The sequence below is a fragment of the Saccopteryx leptura genome, chromosome 3 (genome assembly GCF_036850995.1).
Source record: "Saccopteryx leptura isolate mSacLep1 chromosome 3, mSacLep1_pri_phased_curated, whole genome shotgun sequence".
Classification (NCBI taxonomy): Eukaryota; Metazoa; Chordata; class Mammalia; order Chiroptera; family Emballonuridae; genus Saccopteryx; species Saccopteryx leptura.
In genome coordinates this window covers 316,029,242-316,051,660 of record NC_089505.1, presented here as the reverse complement: position 1 = coordinate 316,051,660, position 22,419 = coordinate 316,029,242, and the positions used below count along the sequence as shown (strand labels likewise).

Genomic DNA, 22,419 nt, shown 5'->3' with positions numbered 1-22,419 from the left:
TACAGATAGTCTTTGACACTGGATATTTACAAAACAAGTAGATTACATGAGATTCTTAAATCAGAACTCATTATAAAGAACTTCCCTCTTCTTCTTCAACATCCCACTTGATGCTGACAGGTGCTGAGTTTGAGGTAGAGTTTTCTTTCATCAACATAGCATAATTGAAAAAAGGAACCCAAACTTCAGTATTAATACAAGCGACTCTCTTGTAGGATGGCACCAAGCATTATGAAGAGCCTGATGGACCACACCATCCCTGAAGTTTAAAGGTCATGACAGTGGAAACCTGGCTGAACTTCTCCAGTTTACTCCTTTGGCAACTTAACTTTACATTATGCACACGAAGCTTTCTAGGAGCCAGAGAGCATATGCTGCATGAGGTCTTCTGTCTTATTGTATAGCTGGGAATATTAACTGTTTGATCTGATACCTTGGTCAGACTTCAAAAGAGTTATAGCCTTATCCTGGTTTTACAGATGTGAAACTTCAAAAAGATTTACTGACTTTCATAGATTAGTTTCTGTACTGGAAACCTGATGCTTTCACAAGCCATTATGATTAGGATGACGGATGCAGGCTTAGCTTTGTGTTAGAATCAGTCACCTTTATCCTAGAAATCAAGTAGTGCTGTTCATATTACTTTAATTCTAAGATATATTTCCATTTTACTCTGTTACCATAGTACTGTTAAAATGATTGCTTTTGATAAATTTCTTGTGTGTGTGTATGTATTGTGTGTCTGTAAAACACCAATTAAATAACACTGGTTTCATTCCACGTAAGCATTATACAGTGTATGTTGGTTGCAAGAGATTGTATTAATTATCATTAAAGTTTAACTACCTTCATTCACTTAATATGTTTGAGCTGTAGCCTTACCTATGTTAAGCATCTAGAATAAAAGCCAAAATATAACTATTGCTGCCTTTCTAAAACCCAAACTGCAGTTCTGTATGAAACTTAAATGTATACTCGCCCAGAACATTATGGTACACACTGAGCGATAGCATAGCTGCTTAGTTGCATTTGAGATTTTCTAGTCATTGTATAATGGGAACTTCTTCTCAAAATTACTAGTGTCATTTTCTGACAAATGAATCACTATATATTTAATGTAAAAATTCTTATACTAAATAGGATGAACTTTTGACTTTCATTTGTAGATTAAGTGGGATAATACCTAATTTTGACATTTTACTCTAAGCATTATGTAACCTAGCTACTTTGGAGTGGTCTTACAATGTTGTCCTCGTAATTTGTTCTATTTCCTAACTCTTCCCTGCAAACAAAATGGCATTGACACTTGATCCTGATTTGTTATTTTTGGTGTATGCCTATTCCAATTAAACATGTATAAATAAAGTTAAAATTTAGTCAGACTGTCTTATTGCATCATTTGGACACTTTTCTCTGGCTTTCACAAAACTAGTGCCTGACGCAGAAAGAATGTGAAATTCACCTGGGGACAGGCGGACAGGGGCAGACATCCCTCAGCAGCTGACATCAGGGCCTGAGCAGAGCCCTCCATGCTAGGAAGGGAGGAGCACAGGAAAAGTGCTTCCAGCTGTGAACCTGACCTACAGGAACTGAGTGAGGCAGCAGATTCCTTGGCAATACCTAAGACCAAGTAATGTTAATGACATTTAAAACTGACTGAAGCCTGACCAGGCAGTGGCGCAGTGAATAGAGCATCAGACTGGGACACGGAGGGCCCAAGTTCGAGACCCCAAGGTCGCCAGCTTAAGCGCGGGCTTAAGTGGTTTGAGCAAGGCTCACCAGCTTGAGCCCAAGGTCACTGGCTTGGCTTGAGCAAGGGTCACTTGGTCTGCTGTAGGCCCCCCCCCCCCAAGACACAGGAGAAAGCAATCAATGAAAAACTAAGGTGCTACAATGAAGAATTGATGCTTCTCATCTCTCTCTCTTCCTGTCTGTCCCTATCTGTCCCTCTCTCTTCATCTGTCTCTGTCACAAAAACAAAGAAAAAAAAACTGAAAATTAATTCTACCATCCTGGTCTGACGCAAGTTTTCCTCCTGTGCTATATATACTACCTACAAGATATAATAATGTTTTTAAAGAGTATAGAAAAAGTTTAAATCACATCATTACTGTGGTTTAGAAAAGAAAATCAGTGTTACTGCTTCACAGCTTATTTTGTTTGAAATTTGGAAAAACCAAACAGTATTTCCCAGTTTATCTGCTTTACTGTCTGGACTTGGGTCCGAAGATGGTTCTAAGTGTAAGAACAACATTCACATCACTAAGTATGGTTTCCTAGAAGGATTGATACTTTAAAGTTCTTAAAAGGTGCTAGTTTTTATAATCATTTAAATAAGAAAATGAAAACTAGTTTCATTACAGAAAAATATTTTTAATGTTGTAGAAAAGATGAGCATTTAATAGCTATAATGAAATATAGCATTCCTATACACAGTAAACTTACTGTTGTTATAAGAACTGCTAATCCTTCCCCAGGTTCTTAGAATCTGGGGACAGTAGGTTATAGAAAGTAACCACTCCATGAAAACATACATACCAAAAACCCAGTGGGCAGCAACTGTGTAGATCAGGAAGACAAAAAATAGTGACTCGGTAGTAGTAGAGAATACTGCACATTTGGAAAATTCAACATTGTTAAGAGCTCTCAAAAAGCCTCCCCAGCCCAGTTCAGTATCTCTTAGCTACTACTATCTTTGTGACTCAGCATGTCTTCTGACCATCATCATACCGGGACGGTCATGTGCCTTACAATGTAATGTTTTCTCCCTAACACTGCTGTATCTGTTTGCCTTAGAGGATGGCAACTAATAGTTTTCAATGAAGTTACCATGACTTAGAAAGTTGAAAACCACAAATTTCTTATGTGGTAAAACTTCTAGTTACTATCATTGCACACTGACCAGTTCATTTAAAAGTTCAGTTTAAAAATACATTAAATAGAGTCCGATTTAATATTCAGGAGTGGAAAAGGCACTTAATACTGCAATTTCCAGAACAGGATTTGTCTGTCTTCCCCTCCCGTGATGATGCTGCTGCACTGTTCGTTCATCCATATACAGGTCACCGCACCTAAGACAAAGAGACGTGGTTAGGGAGTGAGCTGACCAGGAGGTCCCCAAAGATACCCTAGTGAGGACTACATTGTCTTGTCTCATCCTAGAATATCTTTATAGAAATTAAAAATAACTTCCTGGTACAAGAAACTTGTGAGGAATAGGAAACCATTTCAATGTAAAACTGAAACAACCGGGAATTCTGGGTATAGAACAGAAGACAAATATACAGCTAACAAAAGGAAGGAAGCAGATGAGGGAGAAGGGGGATTGGTATAAATGTGCTGATTTACATGCATTTCTACTGGAAGGGGTAAAAATTATCTAAAGCTAGTAGGGAATAAAATGCATAGTCACATCGCTTTATAAAATTAAGAACTAACTGTACAAAACTGAGTGACAGGGAAGAGATGAAGGTGAGAAGGTACTGCTCACAGTGAGAAGTTAGCAGAAACTTATAACCATAGATAATAGAAGAATTAAAAGCCATAAATCCTCCACATAATCTGGAGGAAACCATGTAAAATGTAAGCAATGTAGTGAACCTCCAAGATACTGTAAGTGAAAAAGGAAAACAATCATATCCGTTTGCAAACACCCTCAATGGGAGGACGCCCATCCAGGGCTCAAACTGGAAAAAGCCCTCTAAGGAAGAGAAGTGGGAGCTAGGAGACAGTGGGAACCCAACTTAGCTTTTTTCATTGGAATTCATTACTTTCATGTTTGTTTTTTAACTATTAAACTATTGCAGCTTTTACTATGGCTTTTCATTCTCTGTCAAATGTCTGTCAACATAAATCTAAATCTTGAAGGTCCCAAGAGATGCTGACCATCTGGCCAACCAGGATGCTGGAGGGGACTGCTTACAGCATGAAGGGCACATGGCCTATTTTCACCCTGAGAATAGTTTGTTCCCTGAAAGGAAAGGTTTGAATATTAACATTGCAACATTGTATCTGCTGCTGTACTGAATTAATTTATCTGTTCTAATAGCAGTTTTGTGAATCTTCAGGATTCTCTATATATAGTCATCTGCAATACAAATTTTTAGATAAATACCAATGTCATCCCTTACATAAAGAACCAAAGAGTAACAGTTTTTATGTAGTAACAGTTGTATTTCTGCAAGATGGATGCCTTTATTTCTCTTCCTTGTTTGACTGATGTGGCTAGAGCCCCTAGGAAAACAGGTTTGGGTTCTGTATTTTAGGAAGAAAGGTCAAGTCGACTGAGTAACTCTTTACCTTTATGTCCCTGAATTCTCTCACTGATTTTTCCTCCTAGGAGGTCCCAAACAAGCAGCTCACCAGACTGACTTCCAGATAAAACAGTATTTCCATCCCAGATAAAGCACCTGCAAGCAAGGTTTAGAAAGAATCATTTTATTATTCATCATGAAGGAGGGACTATATTACACTGGCCAAAGCAAGCCCAAAGGCATGCTCATGAACTTGTGTGTAAACGTCTTCACCGCTAGTAACCTAAAAAGTATACCTCTGGGGCTCGTCTGAAGTCATGGAGGAAATAAGCATTCCTGTCTGCACGTCTATGACATTTAGACAGCCGTCTTCTCCTGTACTGAGCACATGGCGACTGTCTGTAAATGAGAGAAAACACAGATACAGGTTACAGCTTCAGTTTGTTTTAGATTATCCTGAGATTTTAATTCCTTTTTAAAATTTTTCTAATGATTTGAGAGGAAGAGAAAGACAGAGAAATGCAGTAAGTCGTTCCACTTAGTTGTGTACTCACTGACTACTTCTTACACGTGCCCTGACCAGGAGTCCAACCTGCGGCCGTGGCATGCGGGTCAATGCTTCATGCACTGAGCCGCCGGCCAGGGCCTTGAGATTTTATTTCTGAATCCAGTGGCCTAGTGTTCATTTTCAATTTCCTTAAGCTACTTGTTTTATTTAACCAGTGACTACCCTTTCCTTGAAATGTTTGTTTTGGAACAGTTGAGATCTTGCTGCCCAGGGTATTTCGTCAGTTTGGTTCAAACTCCTATGGAAAATAAATGTTTCTGTTTCATCAGCCCATCAGAGGTTGGGCTGCTGACTCTTTGGTGTGAGTTCCTTTACATGTTATAAATTAATTTCTCTAGTAAGTTGAGGAATAAAGAACACTATCCAATACTTTTTTCTATTGGGCACAGTGCCACAGTAGACCATATTCTGCCATGAAGCAGCTTTTGCTATAGGCAGAACTTTTTTTATCAGCCATGCTTTCTGTTTACACTCTGTTATTTCAAAGTAATCATTGTAATCTCCCCCGTGTCATCTGTACTAAAAAGGATAACACTACCTGGACTAAAAGCAGCATCACATACAGTCCCTGAGTGGCACGGAATCTGGTGCAATATGGTGGCCGTGGTGAGGTCCCAAATATTCACTGTGCGTTCTTTGGTGCCCGAAACCAACAGTGTACCTGCAGCATTTAAACTGATTGTATCCACCTAAGGAAGACAATACATAAGTTATTCCATTTACAATTACGGTCATAAGCTATGTTTCTCTAGGCTAGTTCAAGTACATATATGGGGATGTAATAATATGGATCAAACCAGTAATTTTTAGCCACTGGTCCACAGATCGGTCCACCAGAAATTTTGTGCTGGTCCGTGAAAGAGTTAACCACCTGGATGTTGTATGAAGATTATAGACCCAATGATAGTTGAATTTCCTTATGCTTAGGGTGATTTTTGCCTTAGTGGTCCTGAAGCAATTCTATTTTCACCAGTCCCCAAGTCTGAAGAGGTGGAAAACCACTGGATAAAACCCTATGGTACAGTATACTGGTGTGGTCAGTGCAGATGTACTTCAGCATCACTTGAATGATAACTTACTTAAAAACAAAACTCTTGATATGCTAATGAGTTAAACGATGTATTGCTAGGAGAAATGTACTGCTGGGTTAAAACAGCCTAAACTTGTCAGTCGAATTCCATGAATGGTAAGTTGTAGGGAAGTGCCCAACTGCCTGAACACAGCTCACTGGTGAGATTGTTAGAGGGGTTTGGGAGAAAAGGGGGAGGGGTTGAGGTTATACCTGCATATCCATCTTGAATTACATACTAAACTATTTCTCAACTTCAGCTGACCTGTCGACCATGCAAAGTAGGTATCAGCTCTGAGCCTCAGAGAAGAAGCAGCGCTGTGAGCTGTGGCCTAAGATGCAGCAGTGGGCCCAGTGGAAAGAACAGATGGCCGGGGCCTCCCCGGCCCTGCCCGCTCATGCACGTGGCAGGTCCGTGTTCTCAGCTGGGGATGTGCATCATCCTAGGGCCCTGGCTGGCAACCCGCAGCTCGCGAGCCACATGCGGCTCTTCAGCCCCTCCAGTGTGGCTCTTCCACAAAATACCACGTGTCCGCCACCTCAATAAGGAATGTACTTAAAATTTGGCTCTCAAAAGAAACTTCAATCATTGTACTATTGATATTTGGCTCTGTTGACTAACAAGTTTGCCAACAACTGTCCTATTTTTTTTTTAAATCCCTTCTATCTTGTGTGTCAGAAAACATGAATGACAATGGGCCACAAATACTCTGAGAATACCCAAATATTCAACATTACGTTCCAGGAAACAGCAAACTGGAAGAAAAGAGACGAAGTAGACTTGGAAGCCAGAGTCAACACAGAGAAAAGAACTGCGAGTTAGCCTATGTCCCCAATAAGCCAAATAACACAAAACAAAAGATCAGAAGCACTTAAGTAAAACCAAGAATCTCCCCAGAACCCTGGACTTTGAAGCTCAGGTTTCGTGCACCTTTGCTGCTGGTACTCACACTGACATCATGTTCCAGCTCGGCCAGCATGTCAAACTGGTGTCTTTTGGTGCCTGTCATTTCTGCAGAAACACCAGACCATACCTAGGAGGGAACACAGTGCAGAAGATATTTGCAAACATGTAATATAAAAGCATTTCTGCCTGACCAGGTGGTGGCGCAGTAGATAGAGCGTCGGACTGGGATGTGGAAGACCCAGGTTCAAGACCCCAAGGTTGCCAGCTTGAGCGTGTGCTCATCTGGTTTGAGCAAAGCTCACCAGCTTGGACCCAAGGTTGCTGGCTTGAGCAAGGGGTTACTCAGTCTGCTGTAGCCCCACGGTCAAGGCACATATGAGAAGGCAATCAATGAACAACTAAGGTGTCGCAATGAAAAACTAATGATTGATGCTTCTCATATTTCTCCATTCCTGTCTGTCTGTCCCTATCTATCCCTCTCTCTGACTCTCTCTCTGTCTCTGAAAAAAAAAAAAAAGTATTTCTAATACACTGAGTTAGAACTCTCTTGACTAACCAACTTCCACTGAACATACCTGCCAACAAATGAGGCTGCCTAATGGTCTGGTTCCTCTCCGAGTGCCTGCGCCTTCATTCCCACCATCCTGTGCTGACTGAGAGTCGCCTGGACCTGTGCCTGTTTCCATCCTTTGCACTTGCTGTTGTAATCAAGTGATTTAAGTATTGTGTGACTAAGGAAACAGGAGTGCATAAGTGTTGTAGTGTCTACTAATGTTTAGAAAGATTTAAAAAGGCAACTCATCAAAATAATTACTAAAATTATGTGTCAGCAAGAAAGTTATCTACAAGAATGGGGGGGAGTTTGAGTAGGCAGTGGCACAGTGGATAGAGCATCGGACTGGGCTGCAGGTTCGAGACCTCGAGGTCACCAGCTTGAGCGCAGGCTCATCTGGTTTGAGCAAAGCTTTCCAGCTCGGACCCAAGGTTGCTGGCTCGAGCAAGGGGTTACTCGGCCTGCTGTAGCTCCACGGTCAAGGCACATATGAGAAAGTAGTCAATGAACAAGAAAGGTGTCGCAACGAAGAACTAATCATTGATGCTTCTCATCTCTCTCCTGTCTGTCTGTCCCTATCTATCCCTCTCTCTGACTCTCTGTCTCTGTAAGAAAATAAAAATAAAAATAAAAAATACCCTTAAAAAAAAAAAGAATGGGGGGGAAATCTTGAAAAATTTTGAAGGAATTCTAGTTGTTTTAGGATTTTGCTTTCTTTATACACAAAGGTAGATTGGAAACCAAAGATGATAAATACAGGCGTTTTATATATGGCCCTACATCAATAGAATGGTAAATAAATGTGTATGTGTATGTTTAAACTGGCAATAAAATGCATTATCTTTTCATGATTCCCCACTTTAACTGGACATTTTCTGATTAACTGATCAGCTGCTAGTTCCAACTGAGTTAGATAAAAGGGTGTGCTACTGTACATTTCTCCATAACTGCTGTCTAACGAATACTGGATCATTCAACCCCAGTTGAACAGAAGTAGAAAAATCATGAAGACTTCCTATTCTATTGTGTACATATTAAAAAAGAGCAGTAATATTCAATATCCTTATCTATCACTTACATGCTTTGTGAAAAATATTGAAGTAATTGAATACGTTAACAGGTTCTTAAATGGTTCATAATATTTTTATTATACAAACATAAATTAGAAATTATATAAAAACCTTCACTGTAGAATCCCACGATGCAGAATACAGCTTGTTGTCATGCCAACAGATCTTACTAACAGCATCATCATGTCCCCTCAGTGTATCTTGGCGTCTTCCAAATGTTATGGAATAAAAATAGCTAATATAAAAAATAATGAGAACTATTAAAACAGCATTCAGCTTAATTTAAAACTCTTAAACCCATATTCAAGAAACATTGCGTTGTTTAATTTTATACTTACTAAGGTCCACTAGAATTACAAATTACTTGTTCTAATGTACCAAACCAAAAAGCTGAAAATTTTAATTTAAAATTAGAAATTTCCAGGTCTGGCTCATCTGTTTTCACTTCAATTTAAAACTTAGAGGAAAAGAGAGTCCAATTGGAGAAAGTAGTAGATTCAAAAATCATATTCAATCTGACAGTATTATCCTCAGCTAATGTTTGCTCCTTTTTGCAAACAACAATGTCCTGCCAGCGGAAGGTGCGCCCTTTCCTCTGTCACAGCCACAAAAGTAGCTCTATGTACGTGGAATGACAAAGGAGCACGCACACATACATACACGTTATTATCCCATGAAGAACTTATGACAGTGCCATCTCCTGGTAAAAGTAAACAAGATGATAGTGCCTGAAATACAAATGATTCACCATTAATAATTTACATTAGTAAATCCCCAACATGGTAACACTACCTTATAAGATCTCTCCAAAATGAATGCGCAAATTCTTTTGATGTTAGCCTTCTGGTATTTACAAAGTTTTTTTCAACTGACCAATTCCGTATGCCTTGTTTCCTCCCTACTGTAGGAAAGTCAGAGTGTGTGCAGTGTGTGAGGACGGATCTAGCCTGATGGATTTCTGGGGCTCTGACAGGCCCTCACCCCCCTCCCTGGGTTGGAGGGACCCCAGTCACGGGGGAGGCAGGGAGGGACCAGGGATTATCCTCAGGAATGCAAACTCCCCTCAGGATTACAGATTTGTATGGGTAAGGAAAACTTCCAAAATTCTTTAGGGAATTTCAAATCTTTCGGGTGACATACATTAACAATAAAATGTGCTTTTTCAGAGTCATTAGTTTTCTAGTATTAGGTATCCACCAACTCAGAAAGGCATAAATTTCTAAGTACCACATACACATTTAGTCTAAACATATATGCAGTTCCAAAAAACGATTTATTAAAGAGAATTCTACGAGGTAGCAGCCCAAGTTTTTTTAGAGTACAAATAAAATCACATTAATACGAGAGACAACTTGCAAAAAATTTAAATTTAATTTAGAAGTAATCTAAGGCATTCATTCTGTCAATACCACACAGGAACAAACCCCATTGTTTTGGGAGAAATAAAATGTCATTATATGTGTTTGTATAAAACAAAGTGCTACATGAATTTCTATCATAACTCTGATTTAAGATTAAAATGAACTCACCATATTTGAAAATGATATACTTCTTTGTAGCATTTTGGATTCTTTAGAAAACATCTTCAAGGTAGAATCTAGTTTAATGAGAAGGCAACTACGTAAGAAGGATTTCCTGACTCAGAGACGACAAATGCCCGCGACCTTCTTGCTCAGGGCTGCAGGCAGAGCTCCTGCATACCCTGGGCAGTAAAGGGGGCCGAAGACCTTACTCTTCACCTAACATCAAGACTCTAGGATCTGCGACTCCCTGACAAGGAAATCAATTTAAAACCCAGTGCACACGTAGCTGACATTTCAGCATGACTGAACGCAGAGTTAAGTCTGGTCATTGATATAAGCTCAAGTTAAAGAGGAGTAAAATAACAATTTTAATATTAAAAAAAAGACTGGCAGTATAAAAAATTTTTAAACAAATAGCCCAATTTTGTTGTGATACCTTGTACTGAATGAGCATTTATGGAAGAGAATCACTAACTTTGTAAATAATAATAAAATATGGATTAAAATGTCCAAGCTTTTAATTTCCCTGTCTAGAAGTTTTAGAAGTATACCAAAATAACCTCTTAAAAACTAGGATTTGCAAAGGACAGTGTGCTCCAAACATTCCATATTTGAAATATGTAACATCTACTAACTTGTAAAATATATGATAAATAAAAGAATAAAATAAAATCTCAGAATGAGATTTAAATAATTTTTTTGTATCGTAAAATTTAATATTTGTTTTGTTGTTATTATTTTAGTAAGAAGAGGGGAGAGAGTGAGACTGACTCCCGCATGTGCCCCAATTGGGATCCACCCAGCAACCCCAGTCTGGTGCCGATGCTCAAATCAACCGAGCTATTCTCAGCACCCAGGGCCAACACTTGAACTGAGCCACTAACTGTGGGAGAGAAAGACAGAGAAGCAGATGGTCGCTTCTTCTCCTGTGTGCCCCGACTGAAGACCAAACATGGGACATCCATATGTCAGGCTGACGTTCTAACCACTGAATGAACTGGCCAGGGCCAAATTTAATACTTCAATTTAATTATTGCAACACTAACATAGAGAAGTCTTGAGACTTCATAAACACAAGTTTAACACATTTTCTAATTAGCTTGAAAACAAAAACAAGAATGAACACAGTATCACCTGAATATATCCCTGAGAGGTATTAGTCATTCTGATATTCTTCCCAACCTTGCTTTTGATTGTAAAGAATGACCTTTCTATTGGGCAATCTGAAAATTCACTACAAAGCCTGCTTAGCTTATTAATTTGGGGCATCCCATAGAAAACCATAGCCAGCCAGATAAGTACTGATGCCTTTCTTGAAATCAAAGGTTTCCTCCCTGTACCAGAGGTGAGACCATGTCACAGACGGCTGAAGAGCTAGTCTCACCATGTATTCCCATCATGCCACATACATAAACATATATGGCATATCTGGGGAAGAAATGTAACTTTAGGATAATGATCAGGATACATATAAATCATTAATATGAATTATTAAAGAGTGAGAACAAACAAAAATACAAAAGCTTATTACTTAAAGAAAAACAAAGACTCATTCCCCTTTATTTGGCAAATTCACAAAGAAGCAATATAATGGTTAATAAACCTCAGGGGTCTATAGCCTTAATGATCCTAAAACTCATGATTTCCAGGGTCATACAAGTACAATAGACCTAAGGACCTAATGGACCATCCATTAGGCAGACAAATCCATTTAAAACACAGCCTTTACTTAAAGGTAAAGCATTCTGTCTTGTGTTACAATGTTGGCAAACTTGACAGGTAGAAATCCTGGTAAAACAGAGACTGCTTTCTTCTACCCCAACATGGCCCAGTGTATATCCTGCTTGCTCATTTCCTTCGGTCTACAGTAGAACAGTCTTCTATGCTTTGTGAAAAATTCTGTTGTATGAAATCTGAGACTGTATATGAAAGAGAAAGAAATGACGTGCTACAGATAATAGACCACAATTATGGAATCTCAGTGTAGTAACTGATTTACCCCCTGGAAATGTTTAGTTGGATAGCACTATTTAACCTAATGAATGAAAAATATAATTTGCTATGATAAAGACTAAAGAACAAGTAGTCTCAAAACAATCAGCTATTAACTTTGCCAGAAGCATTTGTCTTAAAGCCCAAGCGGGACAGCTAACATATTCCCCTTTTCATCTCTACACCTTACACAGTGCCTGTCACCGTGCTGTGAATGGAAAAGGACAACATGTTTTAATTAATTACATACTGTATAGATTGCCAGGAAATGCAATGTTGTGTATAGGAAGAGATTTATGCTTAGTCCCTTTTAAAGATCAAAACAATACAATTTTAATGTGTCATTCATTCCAACATAATTATTATAAGTTATACCAACAAGCCACTACAGAGTTTTTCATAATTTTGATAAATGCATAAGCACATTAACAATGTAGGAATTAGACTTCCAGCTAAATGTTACAGTAAACACCCTGAATATATACTGAATGCCAAAAATGAAACCCTTATCAGTCAATCTGCATTTCAACATGCTGACACACACCAGGACCTGTGACGCCCCTGGTCTCACCCAGCGGCTCCCGCCCTCCGGCCTGTTCCTGCTCTGGCCCACTCACCAGAGAGCAGACGCGCCTCCCATGGAGATGGGAAAGGCCCCTTCCGAGCCAGAAGATGGGAACCACGCTCTTTCTGCCTTTCCCCTTAAATTTTGGGAAAATTTCTCAGCAACAGAAAGGCATTTTTCATGACTTTCTGACAAACGACTATAAAATTGTATGTAATATACCACAAATGTATTGCTCAAAGTTTATTTTATGTGGGGGCAGCGCATGCAAGTACAGTCCCTGACTGAGTCAAACCTGGACACTATGATTCTCGGTGAGCCGTTTTTCAGTTGGGAAAACATACCTTGTGAGGTTGTAAAGACCGACGAGCCATTGCAAGAGACTGCTATTCCAGTAACTGCCCTGTTTAAAAACAAAGTTTAATGAATTACCATCAGTCATGCGCTTGGACACCAGTCTCTTTCCGGCCCTTGACTTAATTTTACTGAGTTTCTGTAATGTTTCTCTTCATAACTTGTCTGCTGGATCTGGCCCACATACCTGCCATTACAAACCATCGCTTGGCAACTTCCAATTTTGTTCTGGCAACCCCTGTGGCTTGCCAGAACACATTCCCACTCTGAGCTTCCTCTAGCTGCCACATCTGAAGTTTAACTCATTTCTAACAACTGCAAAACTACAAATGCTTCTCCTTCAGTTCCACTTTGCTTGACCATCACCCAACTGACTGAAACTCTTCTTTATAATCACTTCTCTGACTTCATGACTGAACCGAGTTTACCTAGCATCTGTGCAATGATGATACCACTGTCTGGTTCAGTATGTCCTACCAAAGGCTCATCATTCATGTCTTCACTGCTTTGGATTACAAGGCCCCTTTCTATGTGCGATTTGGAGAAGTTGAGAAGAAAGGCCACTGTGATAACGAATAAGCAGAAACTATTCTTTTCCGGAGGCTGTGCTTTGATTTGAAACCACTGATCTAAAGTAAACTGACACATTCTGTTTCATCTATGACCAATGGTGTACGTGAGATTACACGTCAGACAGGATGTCTGTGGTCATGGAGCGACAACGAGCCTTGTCTCTGGGTCTGTGTTTTCTCATCTGGAACAGGATGGATCAGGTGCCTTCAGTGCTTCTCAAGTCTTTCCACCACAGTATAAAAATATCCTTCATAGCAGAAGACAGACAACCCTCAGAAGCCCTCCAGGTCCAACAGCGAGCCTCGGGTCTTGGAAGGATAGGTATTATCTTTAAATTTCTAGAATGACCAACTATAGAAATGACAACATTAGGCTGACAAATCCATTTTGTGTCAAAAGTTCCCTTGCTACACTGACTGACCTCAGGTGGCCGATCACTATGGATATTTTGGGAAGATAAAAAACAAGATAACATTGAGAGAGAACGATCTCCTTGATTCAACTTAAAATGATTTCACTCCAGGCCAAGACCCCAAGCCCTGCAAGCAAAGCAGAGACAGCCTTACTCTTTATGGAGTTTATGTTGCTCGTGTAACTGCAGCTTTGCTATGTTGTTCCAGGCCAGTGTTCTGCTTTCCTCAGTCAGGTCTTCAAAAGACTCTTCACCTGGAGACACTATGTTGGTCAAATAAGTTAGTAAATATGATATATAGGCTTGCTTGCTTATAGTTTGCATTAAGTGTGGGGGACAGGCTGTAAGCAGGCAGGGTTGTTATACCTAAGGCTTAGTTTTAAGACTAAGCCTTTCCCACCCTAAGTGACTTTGTATCAGAGACTTCCTTGTTTGTATATTAGATTAAAGGTTTTGATTTCTGTACTATAAAGTGGGGCAGACCAGGAGCTTGCTCTCTCGGTTCCTGAGATTAGCATTAGAGGAGAGAGCAGAAAGCAGAGAAAGGCCATGTGGAGGAGGTCAGGAGAGGCAGCCAAGATGGCGGAGTGCTGAGAGAGAAGCCAGTTTGTGCAGAGTTTGTGTAGAGAGAAGGAATGGGGAGCAAAGGAGAATGAGGCTGGTGAGGCAGAAACCTTTGATCCTAGGAAACTCGGATAAGTCAGTAGCTTTCTGAGTGCTGAATGAGTGGGTTTTGGAGCCCAGTGTGTGTTTTTACTTGCCCATTAGGTGCAAGCTAGGATTAAAGATAATGGCCCACCAGTTCTTGGCTCCATTGTTTCATTACCGTCTGTCCGAATCTAATGCGAACCTACATGGGCCAGGCTGCTGTGATTGTGGCCATGGCTACCGGCTTTACACACTACATTAAATCATTGCTAAGTGAGTCAGCTAAATCACTAACAAGCATCCAAGTCACAAAGAATATCCCACCAAAACAGGTTTGAAATGTACTTGTTAGGTAGGTTAGGTCCATGTTAGTCAAGGAAAAATAATAAGGTATATAATCTAAACAAAATAAAAATCTTCTGGAGTCAGATTAAAATGTATATTTAAATACTAGAGTAATTCTATATTTTTATCAATGTTTGCAAAGTTTTCTCTTGCAGAAATGAACTTCAGGAAGCCAGAAGACTGAATAACCGGTTCCTTGTCAGTAATCTTTGCAAACATCTGACGGTTCCCTAAGAGCGCGGCATGTTTCGGTGCTGAGGGGGAGAAAGCAGAGGTGAAAGCAGTTACCCCAAACGCTCCTGGGCAGGACTAGCTAAGTAATCCCTTCACTTCTGTTTTAAGGAGGGTTGGGACAATTACCCTTTAAAATAATCACAAGACAGTGGTATGAGCCTGCTGAGTAAACAAAGCACGGGTTTAAGAGGCACCAATTGGATAATCCTATGGTCTTTATGACTTCACCCTGCTGGGTTATCTCTTAGAGAACTAAGTACTCCCAGGCAGTGCTGGGTCATGTGACTTCAGTGCACTACTCCTTCGCATTTGTGAGCACGCTCAGCTGTGTGTGCATAAGAAGTCTGAATGTGCCTGGAACAGATAGCAGTATTGTAAACAACAAGAAATCCAGAGCGCTAGCTGATTGGCTCATAGGTAGAGCATCGGTCCAGAGTGTGGAAGTCCTGGGTTCAATTCCCAGTCAGGGCACACAGCAGAAGCAACCATCTGCTTCTCCAATCCTCCCCTTCATATCTCTCTCTCTCCCTCTCTCTCTCTCTCTTCCACTCCTGTACCCATGGCTCGAGTGGTTCGAGCAAGTTGGCCAGTTGGCCCCAGGCATTGAGGATGACATCATGGCCTCACCTCAGGTGCTAAGATAGCTCAGTTGCCAAGCAACAGAGCAGCTGCCCCAGATGGACATAGCATCGGCCCCAGACTGGGGTTACCAGGTGGACCCTGGTTGGGGCACATGAGGGAGTCTGTCTCTTTACCACCTCACCTCTCACTTAAAAAGGAAAAGAAAAGAAAAAAGGAAATCTAGTGATTCTGCTACCGAAGTTCCACATAGTGTCAAACTCCTGAGAGCCGGCAGGTTGGAGGCTCTATGAGAGTCATAAAGCAGAGATAACTGGGTGAAGCTGCGGCTCATCCCCCCCTTTCTAAACGCTAGATGTGAGAACAGGGTGAGTTTAGTTTAGTGCCTAGCACACTCCTGGCACAGAACAGATACTTAGTAAATATCAAATGACTGAGTAAGAAAATACAATCAAATAAAACGAAAACAAAGCGCCATGAACTCAAGATCTGTCATTTGGGGACGGAGGAAGTTAGAGATGGAGGGAGTAATTCTGGGGAAAGAGCAGGGTGGAGGGTGCCCTTAAGGGTGAAGGCAGCCATGCCGGGACGTATCAATGAAAATGGAACAGCCAGCACCGGAACAGCAGCCTGGAGAGCACAGAAAGGAAACAGAACCACAGTAATAATCATGACAATAAAAGTACTGCCTGGGTTCAGATTACCAGAAAATAAAAGTAACTTGATTTCCTTTCAAGTAAATAGTTAAAAGCAAATCAAATGAGCAAACACAGGGTTCTTTCCCCAGGAACCCGCAACGTGGTGGTAAAGCAACTGTGACCACGCAGCACAATAGTTCCCGTTTCTTCTCCCCTTCAGAATCGTCAGATACAGCTTCATCAAAGAAAAACAAAAGGTGCTCACATTTATTCTCTTTGCAAAATTTACCTGGAGAATCTGTTAGGGAAGCATTACAACTGGAGGTTTGGGGCCAACTTTTAAACTTTTGGGTGATCCTTCGAGGATGTGGTGTCACGAAGAGCTGTTTTGGTGTCTGCCCAAATTCCAAGATTTGGGTTAGCATGGCTACTTTCTCATCAGGATCCTCAATGCTTTAGGACAGAACACAAATAATGCAGTGAACCGCTCGGTCCAAGTTTCTTAAAAGCACACATTTCAAATAACACAGTCAATAGGACCAAGAGGAGAGAGATTAAATTTCAAACACTAATAGCAACTACTGGTCAGGATTGTCTGAACTTTATCATAGATTTTTTGAAAAGTCTCTGAGGCTCAGTAACTTACATAATGATAAAAGCAAGATATAATTCATCGTAAATTTTCCATACCTTAACATTATCAAGTAAGTGCATTAATTGATTACTTAATGACTACCAATAAGTGCATTAATCATTTAATTAAATGAGGTATTTTGTAACTCCTTATTGACGAAAGTACCTGTTCAAGTTGACACCTCCTTCATAGGTCAGGGGATGAAATACTGAAAGAGAGAGAGAAAGATGTACTGTTCAGTTATTATATAATATACACTCCGTTCAGAATTTTAAAACCCAATAACAACTTTAAACTTTAATGCAAAGAAACTGATTTTTACTTTGCAAAAGAGACTAATAATATCCAACTTCAGTAAATATCAAACTGAATTATTATCTTGCTGAGCAGAAATCTAACTGGCAGGTGAGCTTCTCGGTCAGCAGTGTTTTCCCCCGAGGGGAAGCAAGGTAGCTCTGCCCTCTGCCCTGGCCTGAACTTCCAGCTCCACTTTCTCGTGATCAACAATGAGAAACCCAAGCAGGTAAGACCTGAAACTCACCAGGAAGTATATTACTGATGGTTTCTTTCAGCTCAATTAAAAAAAACAAACAAACACAAACTTGACCCTTCACAGCAAATGAAGTACCAGCTCTATCACGTTCCGATTGAGTTTTAATTGCAATCGATAGAGAGTGCATGCTAAAATTAGAAGAATGTAGAAAAAGACCTTTTGGGATCATGGAGCATTAGATGTTCTTTAGGTAAAAATACTTCCTCCTGTTACTTCATACCTAATTCAGGGTCACTGAGCCAGCAGAACTGTTTGCTGACATAAGATGCTTATGCTGAAGAAACAAGCTTGACTGCTTTGCCCTCATTTCATTTTTTGATTTGTTTTGTTTTCTTCAAATGCTAAATGAACTTTCAATGACTATCACATACCATTATAGGCCCCAACAGCCTCACTTCCTTTTTGCTTGTAGCCAAATATGAGGTCAATCCATTCGTGAAGGTGCTCTGACACATAATTGCTTTCTAGTGCTTCTCTGCTCTTCTGCAGGAAGTCCTTGGGACCTATGACATAGACGTGATCAGAATATGGCAGCGTCCATTTTATTCTCTCTCATTTCTTTCATCTATCCACATGTACATAAATCTTCTAGGGATAAGCAAGAGGCACACATTTCCTTTCTTTCTTTTTTTTACAGAGACAGAGAGAGAGTCAGAGAGAGGGATAGATAGGGACAGACAGGAACGGAGAGAGATGAGAAGCATCGATCATTAGTTTTTTGTTGCGACACCTTAGTTCTTCATTGACTGCTTTCTCATATGTGCCTTGACTGTGGGCCTTCAGCAGACCGAGTAACCCCTTGCTCGAGCCAGTGACCTTGGGTCCAAGCTGGTGAGCTTTGCTCAAACCAGATGAGCCCGCGCTCAAGCTGGCAACCTTGGGGTCTCGAACCTGGGTCATCTACATCCCAGTCCGACGCTCTATCCACTGCGTCACTGACTGGTCAGGCAAGAAGTATCTATTTTTTTATGAAAAATTTCCCGCATTGCATAAAGTATAAATTCTGTGGGGGAGAAAATGGCAAGAATCATTTTCACAACATTTATGTCTCTCAAATATATATCAGTATTTTTATAGCACAGACTTATAGAATATTTTTTATTTAGAATAGGACTGATATTGCCTCTTTTTTATTTATTTTTTTAATTTTTTTATTTTATTTTATTATTATTTTTTTTTGTATTTTTCTGAAGCTAGAAACGGGGAGAGACAGTCAGACAGACTCCCGCATGCGCCTGACCAGGATCCACCTGGCACGCCCACCAGGGGGCGACGTTCTGCCTACCAGGGGGCGTCGCTCTGTTGCCACCAGAGCCACTCTAGCGCCTGGGGCAAAGGCCAAGGAGCCATCCCCAGCGCCCGGGCCATCTTTGCTCCAATGGAGCCTCAGTTGTGGGAGGGGAAGAGAGAGACAGAGAGGAAGGAGAGGGGGAGGGGTGGAGAAGCAGATGGGCACTTCTCCTGTGTGCCCTGGCCGGGAATTGAACCCGGGACTTCTGCACGCCAGGCCGACGCTCTACCACTGAGCAAACCGGCCAGGGCTATATTGCCTCTTTTAGGTAGAGAATTATGCTGTTATTTTTTTTAAAAAAAAACTTTAGGCAACTAAATAATAATACTGAAATTGCACTATCAAGTAAAGAATTTCTATAATGCAACCTTTCTGAGGTGGTACTCACTCTGTGCCCAAGGGGGAAGTTCTACATCATCAACCATCTGTCCTCCTTGTTTCTTCCCCAAATCCAGCTCCAGACTATTAACTAAGAAGCTGATATCATCACCATAGAACTCTGGAATCAACTGAAAAAAAGAACAGCAACAAACAGTTTTTAAAGCAGTTAGAAACCACCAGCCCAGTGAATCATTAGCTTTTTAAACAGCTTACCTCTTTAAAATCTGTGGCACCATCCAAACAGTTTTTCCAAGTTTCTGCAACACTAAATAGAAAAAGAAATTAAACTGATTTTAACTGCAGGGTATAGAAACAGCAACCACAGTGCTTTCTCTGCACCTAGATGTTGTTCTACATTTTACCTATATCAACTCGTCTCTCATTTACACAGAATTCTCAACACCCATATGTGTATACCCCTTTCACAGGAGAGAAAAGTTCTCTAGGCTCACACGGGAGTGAGCATGGACTCAGGACGCAGCCCCTGATGGACCGTCTCCAAGTCCAGGCCGAGAGCCTCCACACAGGTCTTGCCTTACTGAAAGGCCAACGGACGCAAGTGCTTAAACGCTGGAAAATTAACACAACAATTTTAGTAGTTCATTTCAAAAAGGAATTATAAATAAACCTAAGGATAGAGCTTAAAAACAGACTGGAAAGACAAAGGTCAAACATTAACAATAAGTATCATCTTAGTATGCTCGGATGCCAAGTGAACTTTATTTTCTTCTTTAAATTTTCTGATATTTTACTGGTAAACAAACGTTACTTTTATCATTTAAAAATGTTATTTACATAACCACAGGGAGTAGTATTCAATTTACAGAAGAATTATTTAGAATAATGAAATGCTGGACACAGTCTAAATGTCCAACAAAAGAGAAACAGTTAAAATATATTCTGGCATACATTAATTAGGGTGTGATATAATAATTTTTAAAATGATACTGTTTTGAAGAACATCTAATAATATGGGGAAAACTTTAAGATCTAATATGAGGCTACTAAAGACTGGACAAAAGAATTGTATTTAAAATATGGTCACACATTTACACACACAAACACACATGACCAAAAAAAGCCTGAAATGAATAGTTATAACAATTAGTAATTATTTTGCATTACGTTACATTTTTGGTCATGTATAGTTTTTTGAAACAGACATACTGTGCTTATATAATGAGGAAGTTTTAAAAATGGTAGATGAGGCGTTTATGTCAAACCTGTTGAACATTCTATCCGCATTATCAAATCTTCCGTTCTGTAGGCACAGCATATACTCTGGTGCTAGAGGGGGAAATCGGAGTAATGAGTTGCAGATTCACTGAATAATCCACGTGAGATAACAGTGACTTGGGTGATGACAAAGACGCTTACCAATCCTAACAAGATAAAAGAGCACGTAACCCGGGGAAGAGTAGTGGCTGCCGTACATGAACTTTGCGGCTGTCATCTCCCGGTAGCGTGTCTAAAATATGCGGGGGGAGGGGGGGAAATATGAAGGACTGGCTATGAAAATAACAAATGACTCAAGTAGCAAAAGCCTAAAAGAAATCATGCTATGAATACATTATACCCTTAATTTCATTCTTAAATAGGAAAAGAAAATATAAAAAGAAGGGGGAAAAATTCTGAGAATCAAGACAACATTCCTGTGACAATGACTTTTGTTTTCTTGGTGCAGTGGTAACTACAGTGGAGCTGGATAGAACAGCAGGGATTTTATGCTTTTCCTGTGCAGTTTACCAGAAAGCACCTCTATGAAGATAAGTTAGTAAACTCATGGGGTTAGCTTCCTAGTTACTGAATTGTACGCAAAAAATGTAAATGGTGAGCAACTAAAATCATGGGGAAAAAAATACACACACATAATCACTCTGAACATAGTTCCCCTAAGTCTTGAGATGAGTTTCAGCTACTTGAAGAACGTAGGCCATGGTTCAGGAAGCTCCTTACAGACCAAGGATCCTTAAATCCACGTACCAGTAGTCGCTCCAGTCGCTCCTTATTTAGGGCCCCAATTGGCTTACTAAGATCCCGGAAGGTTCCTGGATTTGACAAATCTATATAAACACATTTTTAAAAAATTAATTAATTAGAATAAAGTAAGCAAACTTATGCCTAATAACATTATCTCCCTGAACTAATTCCCATGCACACATTTATTTATTTATTTCCACAAGATTGTTTTTTAAAAACTGAGACAGATCCATTATAATTATAGTATTTCTGATAGTTATTGATATAGCTGTAAAGGTAAGAATTTATGAGTTTAATTTAGCAACAAGCATTCAAGAGTAATTACTAATATGAAAACACTATGATACTGATTTTTTTAAAAAGGACTATGACAAAAAAAAAAAAAAAACCCAACAAGAAAATAAAAAAACCCTATATTCCAAGTAAAATAGCAAAAACAATTTTTAAAGTCATTATTTTTCCACTAAGATTTAATTTAACTACAGTGCATGTATTATTCTGTAATAATAACATAATTTGAGAACTGGGGACCTGAATACCATCAGAAAAATAAATGATCATATTCCTAGAAAATCTGCTATCTCTTTCAAGGATAAGGGTTCAATAAATGAACTGTCAAAAGGAATTTATTGTTCACAATATATAATTTTAAATTACAAAATAAAATTACAATACAATTGCTATTTTTGTTAAAATAATTTGAGGGAAGTACATATATCAAAAAATTAAAATGGGTATCTCTCAGTGTAATTATTAATGATTTTACTTCATTTTAAAAATATTTCAGTAGATTCTAACTCTTCTATTATGAATAGTCATAAGTTTGGCAATCACATTTTTAATGTAAATTTTTAAAATAATAGGATATATCCCCTTTTCATTTTGCCAATTGGACTTATGTCTTTATTGGTCATTCAAGTGGGGCAAAGGAAATATCCTTCTAAAACTCAAGCAAACTGATGTTTTCCATCCTGTCAGAGGAAACAAACTGAAAAAATATAGGATATTGAGAAATTTTTCAAAGTGAAAAACTATAGTATTTCAAAACTTGGTATTTATGGGTAGTAATGATAATATGGTTTACAATTATATGCACATTTCCTGGACACGTCCTTTAAGAAGGATGTGAGTACTTTTTTTTTGGATTAAAAAAATTAAGAGACAGTAGGGAAAACAGATAATTTAAAACAGATAATTGAGGCTTTCTGCTCCTCCTGTTGGAGAGACAGCGCGTCTTCCTGTGCCGTGCCAGGACAACCCTGAGACGCTGTGGTGAAGGTCGGAGGGAATGGGTGCC

At 39.6% G+C, this 22,419-nt stretch overlaps 2 protein-coding genes and 1 non-coding gene across 5 annotated transcripts in view; 2 read left to right on the top strand and 1 right to left on the bottom strand.

Annotated features, from left to right (window-relative positions):
• SDCBP (syndecan binding protein) overlaps positions 1-1,380 on the top strand; it is a 37,036-nt gene extending 35,656 nt beyond the window's left edge. For all 3 annotated transcript variants that reach the window (XM_066379008.1, XM_066379006.1, XM_066379007.1), the window contains exon 9: positions 216-1,380. In XM_066379008.1, the coding sequence (XP_066235105.1) occupies positions 216-270 (55 nt within the window). In that variant the 3' untranslated portion in view covers positions 271-1,380. The remainder of the gene's footprint in view (positions 1-215) is intronic.
• Positions 1,381-2,357: 977 nt separating this feature from the next.
• NSMAF (neutral sphingomyelinase activation associated factor) overlaps positions 2,358-22,419 on the bottom strand; it is a 66,087-nt gene continuing 46,025 nt past the window's right edge. Inside the window, exons 14-31 of the mRNA XM_066379002.1 lie at positions 21,126-21,205; positions 20,520-20,610; positions 20,366-20,429; positions 19,356-19,407; positions 19,150-19,270; positions 17,842-17,973; positions 17,083-17,125; positions 16,573-16,736; positions 13,994-14,102; positions 12,845-12,903; positions 9,950-10,017; positions 9,081-9,148; positions 8,532-8,655; positions 6,841-6,924; positions 5,360-5,510; positions 4,550-4,652; positions 4,300-4,409; positions 2,358-3,071 (exon numbers count right to left, since the gene is read on the bottom strand). Coding sequence (XP_066235099.1) covers positions 2,977-3,071; positions 4,300-4,409; positions 4,550-4,652; positions 5,360-5,510; positions 6,841-6,924; positions 8,532-8,655; positions 9,081-9,148; positions 9,950-10,017; positions 12,845-12,903; positions 13,994-14,102; positions 16,573-16,736; positions 17,083-17,125; positions 17,842-17,973; positions 19,150-19,270; positions 19,356-19,407; positions 20,366-20,429; positions 20,520-20,610; positions 21,126-21,205 — 1,718 coding nt within the window. The 3' untranslated portion in view covers positions 2,358-2,976. The remainder of the gene's footprint in view (positions 3,072-4,299; positions 4,410-4,549; positions 4,653-5,359; positions 5,511-6,840; positions 6,925-8,531; positions 8,656-9,080; positions 9,149-9,949; positions 10,018-12,844; positions 12,904-13,993; positions 14,103-16,572; positions 16,737-17,082; positions 17,126-17,841; positions 17,974-19,149; positions 19,271-19,355; positions 19,408-20,365; positions 20,430-20,519; positions 20,611-21,125; positions 21,206-22,419) is intronic.
• On the top strand, positions 21,990-22,111 carry LOC136401638 (small nucleolar RNA SNORA27). The gene has a single exon (XR_010750660.1). It is a non-coding gene; the product is annotated as a small nucleolar RNA SNORA27 (small nucleolar RNA).